Here is an 11,058-nt window from a genome sequence, read left to right as displayed (position 1 = left end):
GACTAGGCAAGGGAGGTGGGGGTGGGTTAATCCTGGTTGATGCATCTTTCATAGAATCCAATAATAATAATGTTCAAAATTGAAGAAACATTCAATCCTTTATTACTTTGAAGTATAGACGTGGATGCTGCAAATCGACTAGTGAAGATGAAGTCAAATAGTTGTCTCTCCTGATTTATTGCTTTCACCACAGTTTGCTGACAAAACCTTTCAGGACTTGATCAGTTCCTCTACTTTTTTCAATGACGATTTTACCTCAAAACTGATATTAATAGATTGCGATTTATTTTGTTTTCTAAATTGGGAGGAAGTTTGCCTCATGCAGACAGATCTCACACTAATTCAATTAAGATAAATTTCTTACTAGTACTCAAGGATTATGAATGGACAGACCATCTGTTCTTGGGAGTCAAATAACTCCTAATACTAATGCTATTCCATAATCTCATGGAGTACAGCTCCCCAAAAGGGATTATTTCTTTTTTTACCACTTAAATGCTGTTGAACATGATTGAATGTGAAATTAGTTTACAAGCACAAGTGTGTGGATTCAGATGAAGGAATGTAATATAATTTTTATTTGTCAGTACACTAGAGATCTAAAAAAAATTATAGATAATCCATAGCCCAAATGCACATAGGATAAGATTTACTTTTATTGACAGTAGATTATCCTTCATTGTCACTTCAATGGTAAACAGACAATAGACATACATGAACCTCTGCTGAGAGCAGGGAAAGTACAGACGTCTACCTACAAATGAAAACTAATGTCCATGTGCAAGATAAATAAAGTGTTACCTCATCAATCAAAAGAAGATTATCTGGAATCCAGTCTTACAGCTTCCTTCAATGCAAAAAAGCTTTTTCACTGAGTTCAGAGCTCGGAACTATGCAGAAGGTTGCCAAGCAACGGAAATCATCCAAATTGAGAATGAGCAGAAAAATGAAGGGCTACAAATACTTAAGGTAAATGTTCAGCATGAACACTCTAGTAATTAGATCTGAGATATTGTCTGTCAGTAACAACTAAATGATAAGACATATGATAGGATATTATTTTTGTTATTTGTTGTGCAGTCACTTTCATTTGAAATCACTAAAATTTATACCGGCTGGTCACTTTGCGTTCAATCAGATTGAAAGATAGTTGTAAGTTTATTAGGCAGAAAACACCAGACTAAGTGGTTTAGCAGTGGAGATTATTCTATATATTTTCAGTTGCAACTAAGAATCATACTTTACTTTCTTCAATAATGTTACCCAAAGTGCAAATAAAAGATGGCAATCTGGTGATAGAAGCTATCACTGTAAATCCAGCTAAAGTTTATAGTAGTCAATTTTAAAAGGAACACAAGATGTGTTTTGTGGAATGGTTAAGGGGGTGGCAGAATATTGTGGGTCTGTGACTGGCTGAGTGGAAAGCAGTGTGTGAAGCAGGAAACACAAAGTACACTGCGGATGCTGTGGTCAAATCAAGACGTACAAAAAAGCTGGATGAACTCAGCAGGTCAGGCAACATCCGTTGAAAGGAGCAGTCAACGTTTCGGGTCAAGACCCTTCGTCAGGACTTTGTCCTGTGTGAAGCAGGAGCCTGCCATCAGCATTCAAGGAGGGCGGAGAGTTGGAGAAGTGGGTGCAGTGTGGGGCCCTGCCATCAGTGGCTGAGAGCATCAGTCAATGGGCAATTATGGATGGGACTTTGAGAAACTACTGGGTGTATTTTAGTGGTGGATGGTGAGAGGGAAATGGGGATCTGTACTGTGTGAGGAAAAGCGGACTGATTTCTCTCCTATTAGAGCTGCTGCCTTGTTCCAGTGACCCAGGTTCAATCCTCATTTCTATTGCTGTCAGAGTTGATTGTGACCACATGGTTTTGCGTGAGTCTTCTCCCACATCCCAGGTCATGTGGGATGGTCGCTAATAACCACTGTTAATTTACTCTACTGTGTATGTGAGTGGTAGGATCTGTGTGGAGTTGATCGGGATCAAGGAGAGCAAACTGAGAATAGCACATAATTAGTGTGTGTGTGAGCGTGAGCCTGTTTGTGTGCTGCATGAGTCTATGTATCCTTATGTATACTAATGGCTGAGCTCTGCAAACATGTTTTGTGAAAAAAGGAATTTCTGCAAGATTAAAATTCCAGGACAATATTTTATACTTACTCAGGGTTATGGAATATTGATGAGGACCTTCTGCTTCACACTGAACTTGATTTAAGTGAACTTAATGAAAGTAAAGATTATGGACTGCCATCATAACAAATGCATTAAAATGTATGAAGAAGATTTCCGCTCCAAACCATGAGAGCAGTGTTTATGTGCAACTGAAGTGTTTTACGGATAAAATCTGCTCCTTGTTCCATGCTATGTTGGATAGATATTTATTGGTACTGCTTTTCATGTGGGCACATTGTGGATTACGATAAGGTGATTAAGTTTCTGGGAATTCCTTGTGCTAGTGCATGCTCTTTGCCTATGTGGCATTATGCTGCTGCTATCATAATCCTGCTAATTTTGTTTATACCATCTGACCTGCTGTATCCTTGATAATCTTTCTTTGTGGCATGGCAGCGTAGCAGTTAGTGTAACATTATTAAAATGGCAGCAACCCACCATTATCTTTAAGGAGTTTGTACATTCTCCTTGTGATCACAGGCGTTTCCATCGGATGCTCTAGTTTCTAAAGGTGTATGGGTTAGCAGGTTAACTGGTCACATGGGTGTAATTGGGTAGAGTGGACTCATTAGGCCAGAAGGGCCTTTTACTGTGCTGTAGCTCTAAATAAAACAGACATTGCAATACTATTCAGTAATTGATTTCATTCTGGACATAAGGCCATGTAATAATGTTGCCTGATAAGCCGGTGCCTTGGTTTACCTTTATTTTATGTCATATTATTGTTCTTCCTGTTGTTCTTTGGATCTCTTCTCAATTGCTGAGGATTTAAATGGGGTAAAACTTCATTCTCACATTGGCTCTGATCTGAGCATATGCAGTGGGAGTGGCAGTAGCAGTGGATTTGGGTTTGGAGTATAAGATACCTGCCTGTTATCAAACCTGACTTACGGAAGGCATTTAAGGGGGATCAAAAAATACTGCTGGAGGAACTCAGTGGATCAAGCAGAAACTGTGGATTTCTGATCTCTCTCGGTCTCTCAGTCCTGATGCAGCATCTCGAAGCCAAATGCCGGTTTTCCCTCTGTGCCCAGAGCTGCTCCCTCAGTCACTTGAGTTCCTCCAGCAGTTTGTCTCCTTGCTCCAGTTTCCAGCGTCTGCTGTCTCTTTTGTCTCCATTTAAGGAGAGGATGGATCAGAAGCATTCTGTAGATATGGAAAAGTGTTTGAGGAATTACAACGTTCGAGAAACAGTTGTGCAGAGTGTGGTGAACTACATATACCTGTCTGGACTGCTCCTGTGGCTCCTCCCACAGACCCCTGTATAAAGGCGATTGAGGCCTGAGCCCGGCCTCATTCTCCAGGATGTAGTGTTGTTCATTCTTCCAGTCAATAAAAGCCGATATCTCGCTTCTTACGTCTCAGAGTGAGTTATTGATGGTGCATCACAGAGAAATCGAACAATTGCTGGTCAGTTGGTTAAACTTGACGATGGGGATAACTTTGGAAAGAATAGTCAGGGTCAGAATTAATAACCTCTTGGACTAGAAAACCATCTAAAAAGCAATTAATATTTGTTAATGACAAATTCTCCCTAACTAACCTGACAGAAATATTTGGTGAAGTACTTAAAGGGCAGATGATGGAATTACAGTTAAAGTGTTGCAGAAAGACTACTGAAAGTATTTAATAAAGTAAGTCATAATAGGCTTGGGGTCAGAATTTAAAGCCAATGGAATAAAAGGTGAAATGACAACGTAGATTATTTGACAAGAAAGTGGAATGAACAATTATGTTTTGGACTAGAGGGGAGTGTATGGTTTTGTTCACTGGAAACAAATAAAAGTACTGCTTTTCTCAATCAATATTAATGACTCAGATCTGGTGTTCAGGGTATAATTTCCAGGTGGCAGAGAACGTGGAAACACAATGAAGCATAAAAAGAGTAGTTATGCACATTCAAGGCTGGTTCAAAGGGCAGACATGTGCCAAATAAAAATATAACTCAGAATAAATAAATCAAAGGCAATGCTGTAAAATGCAGGAAACATGATTCTAAAAGGGATACAGAACAAAGATAACTGGAATTATATCTGCTAGAATTTTATAAACTGTTGGCAGGGCCAAAATATCAGTTCCAATCCTGAATGCTACACTTCATAAAAAGTGGACAAGATTCAGATGAGAATTATTAAAATGATTCCAGGTCTGAAGGACGTTGGTTACATGGAGAGGAAGGAGATGTTGGAGTTGCTCTCTCTGGAGCAGAGGACGCTGAGAGAGGACCTAAGTAATACACTTAAAATAACAAAGGATCTCAACAACAAGACAGAAAGAAATTGAGCACGTTGGCAGAAGGAGCTGTAGATAGAAAGTGATTGGAAAAACAACCAGAATGGAAATATGGAAAACCATTACAATGCAGCAAATGCTGAGAAGATCAACTGAACTGGTAGTGGGTAGTAGATGTTGTTTCAGCCATAGCATTTAAAAGGAAACAGGATAAATACTTGAGACAAAATAATTTTTGAGCACTGAAGAGAGGGTAGCGGAGTGGATTATGGACATGGGGTGACAAATAGCCTCCTTCCTTCCAATCACCCACCTGCAATATTCCCTCCATGTTATTTATTGATTGCACATTGTCAAAAGCATAATATGATAGCATGCACCCTGCAAATTGAGAGGCAGCAGCTAAAGTCCTATCAGTATTACAGTGGAGCAAAGGGAAGTACAAAGGCATTGGAGAGAAGCAGATCAAAGTTGATTAGAAGGGGACACTGGCAGGGATGACGGCAGAGCAGCAATGGCTAGAATTTCTGGGAGCAATTCGGTAATCGCAGGATAGATACATCCCAAAGAATAACTATTCTAAAGGCAGGATGATGCAACTGTGCGAAGTTGCAAAAAGAGGGCAAAAATTAGTGGGAAGTTTGTGGATGGGGAAGTTTTCAAAAATTGACAGACGGTAACTAAAAATGTCACAAAGAGAGAAGAGATGGAATACAAAAGTAAGCTAGGCAATAATATTAAAGAGGATACCAAAAACCTCTTCAGATATATAAAGAGTAAAACAGAGGTAAGAGTAGCTATTGGACCGCTGGAAAACAAACCTGGAGAAGTAGTAATGGAGGACAAGGAAATGGCAGACAAATGAATATGTATGTTGCATCAGCCTTCACATGGAAGACACTAGCAGTATGTCAGAAGATTGAGAGAGTTGGGTGTAAAAGTGAGTGAAGTTGTTATTACTAGACAGAAGTTTCTTGGGAAACTGAAAGGACTGAAGGTAAATAAATCACCTTGACCAGATGGTCTACATGCCAGGGTTCTGAAAGAGGTGGCTGAAGAGAATGTGAGGCCATTAGTAAAGATTGTTCAGGAATCAATAGATTCTGGCATGGTTCTGGAGAATCACCAGATTCTGGAATAGCTCTGGAAGACTGGAATTCACAAATGTCAATCCATTCTTCAAGAAGTGAGAGATGCAGAAGGAAATTATAGGCCCGTTAGTCTGACTTCAGTGGTTGGTAAGGTGTTGGAGTCGATTGTTAAGGATGTGGTTTACTTGGGTACTTGGAGGCACGTGATAAAAAAGGTCAAAGTCAGCATGGCTTCCTTAGGGAAGATCTTGCCTGACAAATCTGTTGAATTCTTTGAAGATATATCAAGCAGGATAGACAAAGGAGAATCGGTGAATGTTGTATACTTGGATTTTCAGAAGGCCTTTGATAAGGTGTCACACATGAGGCTGCTTAATAAGTTAAGTGGCCATGGTATTAGAGGAAAAATATTAGCATGGAGAAAGCAGTGTCTAATTGGCAGGAGGCAAAGAGTGGGAATAAAGGGTGCTTTTTCTGGTTGGCTGCCAGTATCTAGTAGCATTCCACAGGGGTCTGGGTTGGGACTGATTCTTTTTTGGTTATATGTTAATGATTTGGATGAAGGAACAGATGGCTTTGTGGCCAAGTTTATGGATAAAACAAAGATAGATGGAAGGATAATAAATGCACATAATTTAAAATAATTTCCTTGTGACCACCTCCAGTTCAACAAACTCCTTCTTTCCCTGTACCTCTGCAAATATCCCTTTTCAAACTGAAGTGCATTTCCTCTTGAAAGTTACTGTCATATCCTGCACTCCTGTATCGTATGCTGACTAATCATAGGCAGTCTACACTGTACAATTAATCAATGCACATTTCTGACTCTTTTGGTGTCTTGGGAGATTGCTGCGCAGCAACCTTAAAAGATGAAGTTTCAGAATAAATGATTAATCTTGGGAATGCTTTGTAGCTTTCCTTACCACTTCCTCCAGCTGAACCAGTATTTTCTCCTATGGTATCTCATGCTGACAAGATGATTATACTCAGGTTTGCTCTGCAAGTCAGTTCAGGCCTTTGATAGTGGCATCACAGGTAGACTAGAAGATGAAGAAGGCATTAGGCATGATTGCTTTCGTGATTCAGGACATTGAGTACAAGTGTTGGAAGTGTTTATGGAGTGTTGTAGCTGTACAAGTCATTGGTGAGACTGTGCTTGGAATATTGTATACAACTCTGGTTACCCGGCAATGCGAAAGGATGTCATTAACTGAAACAGGTGCAGAAAATGTTTGCAGGGATTTTGCCAGGACAGGGTGGCTTGATCAACAAGGAATGTTTGGACTGACTGCGGCTGTTTTCCCTTGAGTAATGAAGGCTGAGGAGTTAACTTCTAGATGGGCTGAATGGCCTAATTCTGCTCCTATGTCTTATGGAATCAGAGTCGGGTTTAATATTACAGTATGTCATGAAATTTGTTGTTTGCAACAACAGAGCTGTGTCTTTTGGAGAAGTTCTTGAGGCTGGTGTCCATTATGGAGCTGGCTGAGTTTTCAGCTTCCTGTAGCTTGTTTTCCAATCCTGCGCATATCAGAAGGTGACACGACCAGTTAGAATGCTGGTTGTTAGAATTAGATGTATACAATCATCAGCAGCATGGGTAAGTTCACAGACTTTTTCCCAGAGTAGGAAAGTCTAAAACTAGGGTATCTGGCTGAGTAACTGGCAAAGGCAGGTACAAATATAGCTTTGATAAAACATTTCGGCAAACGTTTGGATGAGAAAGGTTTTGAGCAGGGGTTTCCAACCTGAGGTCAACAGACCCCTCAGTTAATGGTAGGTTTCCATGGCATAAACACGGTTGGGAGCCCCCGGTTTGAAGGAAAATGGACAAAATGGCACTAGCTAGAACAGGCACACCCCTTGTCAGCAAAGAGTAGATGGGCCAAAGGGCCTGCTTCTGTGCTGTATGAGTCACGACTATGACGATTGAAAATGTTATGACAGCGACACAAAACTGGATGGGATTGTGAGTTGTGAGGAGGATGGGAAGAGCTGCCAAGGCAAATTCGCTGAGTGGAATGAGCGGGGAAATGCATGGCAGGCAGGAAGGCAGAACATTATTTAAATAGTGACCGAGTGGGCAATGCCGATGTGCAAAGGGACCCGGATGTACTTGTATGCCAGTCATTGAAAGCAAATATGTATTTGCAGCAAGCAGTTAGGAAAGCAATGGATTATTTTTTACTTTATTTTGTGTGCTGTAGCAATAGAGTCTTGCTGTACTATTCAGTTTTGGTCTCCTAACCTTAGACATACTTGTCTATTCAGACGGAGTGCAGCCAAGGATCACCAGCGTGATAACCTAGAATGACAGGTCTTGTATGGAGCAAATCTGGGTTGACTAGGTTTGGCTTCTTTGGAGTTTAGATGAGTGAACCTGAGACCTGGGCATGGGTAGGATGTTTCTCATTTCTGGGGATCTTAGAGCAAAGCATCACAACCTAAGGGTTCAAGGTAAAGCATTTAGAACTGAAATGAGGGGAACTTTTTTCACTCAGTAGATGGAAAGCTTGTGGATTTCCCTATCACAAAAGCCAGAGGAGACCAAATCACTGAATATAAAGATGCGTGAGATACCTAGATTTCCAGACTAAAAATGCATCAAAGGATAGGAGGAAAGCATAGGAAAGTGATATTACAGACAGACAGACATACTTTATCGATCCCGAGGGAAATTGGGTTTCGTTACAGCCGCACCAACCAAGAATAGTGTAGAAATATAGCAATATAAAACCATAAATAATTAAATAATAAGAAGTAAATTATGCTGTGGAAATAAGTCCAGGACCAGCCTATTCGCACATGGTGTCTGACACTCCGAGGATGGAATTGTAAAGTTTGATGGCCACAGGCAGGAATGACTTCCTATGACACTCAGTGTTACATCTCGGTGGAATGAGTCTCTGGCTGAATGTACTCCTGTGCCTAACCAGTACATTGTGGAGTGGATGGGAGACATTGTCCAAGATGGCATGCAACTTGGACAGCATCCTCTTTTTCAGACACCACAGTCAGAGAGTCCAGTTCCACCCCCACAACATCACTGGCCTTACGAATGAGTTTGTTGATTCTGTTGGTGTCTGCTACCCTCAGCCTGCTGCCCCAGCACACAACAGCAAACATGATAGCACTGGCCACCACAGACTTGTAGAACATCCTCAGCATCATCCGGCAGATATTAAAGGACCTCAGTCTCCTCAGGAAGTAGAGAAAGCTTGTGGTGGAGAATCGGTCATGATTCTATTAAATGGTGAAATAGGATTGAAAGGAGAAATAGCCTACTTCTGCTCCTATTTCCTAGATTTCTATCTTCGGCCACTAACTTGTTGAGCTTTTATTTCTTTTAGGATCACTGAACACGTAATACAGGCTTTTCCACCTACTGTAGCCATTAAGTGGCAACCTATACTAATCTCATTTTCCAGCATTCAGTCACAACATTGTACACCATGCTATTTCATGTTTATTTAAATACCAAGTAAGTGGTGTGAAAGTACTTGCCTCCACTATACCTTCAGGCACAGTGGTTCAGATTTCAGCCATCCTTTGGGTGAGAAAGTATTCTTCCTTAAGACAATTATCTTAAATCTAAGCCCTCTGTATGTGGACATCTCTGCTATGGGAAAGTATTCTCATTATTTACTCTGACTGTGTCCCTCCGAACATTTTACTACTCAATCGATCCTTCCCCACTCCCACACCATGGTGAAACCAAAGCCCGCCTATCCAATCAGTCCTCATAGATGAAATATTCCATCCTAGATCACACCCTGGTGAATCTCCTCTGCATCAACTTCAGTAGCATCACATCTTTTCTTTACTAAAGCAGTGTGAAAAACACACTGCTATCTATTTGTGCCCTAATGGATAGTTTCTATAGTTATTTCATAACCTCCATGCTCTTATAATTTATGTCTTGACTAATGAAGGCAAGTATCCCACATCCTTCCTAACTACCTTACGGTATGTTTAAGAGTGTTGAAAAGTAGCTACTATTACATTGATTCCGTTCTACTATATCATAAAGCAGAAATTTCCTCGCTCAGTAGACAGTAAACTTGCAGAAATCTCTAGCACAGATGTCAGTAGAGTTCCACATCTATGATGGAGTTCAATTTCTTTGTGGTTATAAATGGAGAGTGGAACATTTTGGATTTTAATTCCTAGAATTCCTCAGTATTTGAGGACGCAAATAAATTAAATCCAGAATGGTGCTGGAATTTGAATTTTACGTCTCACAAAACCCACGATCAGTCAGCTTTATTATTATCACTGACATCTTGGTGAAATTTGTTGTTTTGCGGCAGAAGTACTTAACAATTTATATTAACAAGTATGTAACAATAAGGATTTATATTAAAAAAATGCGAAAAGGGAGCAAAGTAGTGAGATGATGTTCATGGGTTCATGGACTGTTTAGAAATCTGTGAACATTCAGAAATGGAGTGGAAGAAGGTGCAGTACAATAGCATAATGTCTACCGTAATGCATTACAATGCCAGCAATTGGCGTTCAGTTCCCATCACTGTCTTTAAGGAGATTGTATGTTCTCCCTGTGGCCCTTGGATTTCCTCTGGATGCACCGGTTTCCTCCCACAAACGTTTCAAAGACGTATGGGTGGTAAGTTGTGGGCATGTTGTGCTGGTGCTGGAAGCACGGCCACACTTATGGGCTGTCCCCAGCACATCCTTGGACTCTGCCGGTCGTTGATGCAAACAATGCATTTATTTTTGATATTTCGATGTACATGTGACAAACAAAGCTAATATTTTAAGTATCTTTATCTTTATCTTTATCTAAGGCCACGCTTGTCCTGTCTCTTATGTCTGGCTCAGTTTTCTCTTCTTCCCCAATATGACATGAAAAGTGGCAAACTGACCTCAAATAGTACTGTAATGTGTGCTGAAGCTACAATTTATTCCGAGGTCAGTGATGCAAGTTCATGGTTGACAGAGGAATCAATTTACATCAGGCCTTACAGTTAAACACACAGAAAGCTTGAACCTATGCTCCGCTACTAAGAATTGAAATGATACATATTAAGCAATGCTGCCACTCAGTTTGCAACTTCTTTCATCATTTTTCACTATTATTAAATGTAATAAACAGGAGCAGGAATAAGCCACTTGACCTTTGATCCAGCTCCACCACTCAAGTAGTTCATGACTGGTCCTTTATCTCACACATCATTTTTCTTGATTTATTTAATATACAGACATTTATCAATCTCTGCTTTAGGTGAATTGATAGCTAAGTCTCTACACATTCTGGGACAGAGAATTCCAAGGATTCAACACCCTCTGAGTGAATTTCCTTATTTCAGTCCTAAGTGGCAATTTCTTTTGATAAGCATCTTCCCCTTTTTTTTGTTAATCTTGCTAAGAATTTTGTATGATCAGTAAGATCTCTCGCTCTAAACTCTAAATTTGTCTTCCCATACTGTCACATCACAATAGCTTTTTGTCATGCATACAAGGACTTCCAGAACCTTTGAATATCAACATTTCACACTCTCACTCTGACAGTTCAAAAAATATTCATCCTTTCTGTTCT

The 11,058-nt window shown here is 40.2% G+C and overlaps 1 protein-coding gene across 2 annotated transcripts in view; it reads left to right on the top strand.

The window, feature by feature from the left end:
• The first annotated feature begins 776 nt into the window (after positions 1-776).
• The window catches only part of rgs20 (regulator of G protein signaling 20), a 212,746-nt gene continuing 202,464 nt past the window's right edge, over positions 777-11,058 (top strand). For both annotated transcript variants that reach the window (XM_073042342.1, XM_073042333.1), the window contains exon 1: positions 777-969. In XM_073042342.1, coding sequence (XP_072898443.1) covers positions 853-969 — 117 coding nt within the window. In that variant the 5' untranslated portion in view covers positions 777-852. The remainder of the gene's footprint in view (positions 970-11,058) is intronic.

The sequence above is a fragment of the Hemitrygon akajei genome, chromosome 1 (genome assembly GCF_048418815.1).
Source record: "Hemitrygon akajei chromosome 1, sHemAka1.3, whole genome shotgun sequence".
Classification (NCBI taxonomy): domain Eukaryota; kingdom Metazoa; phylum Chordata; class Chondrichthyes; order Myliobatiformes; family Dasyatidae; genus Hemitrygon; species Hemitrygon akajei.
This window is presented reverse-complemented; position numbering and strand designations above follow the sequence as displayed.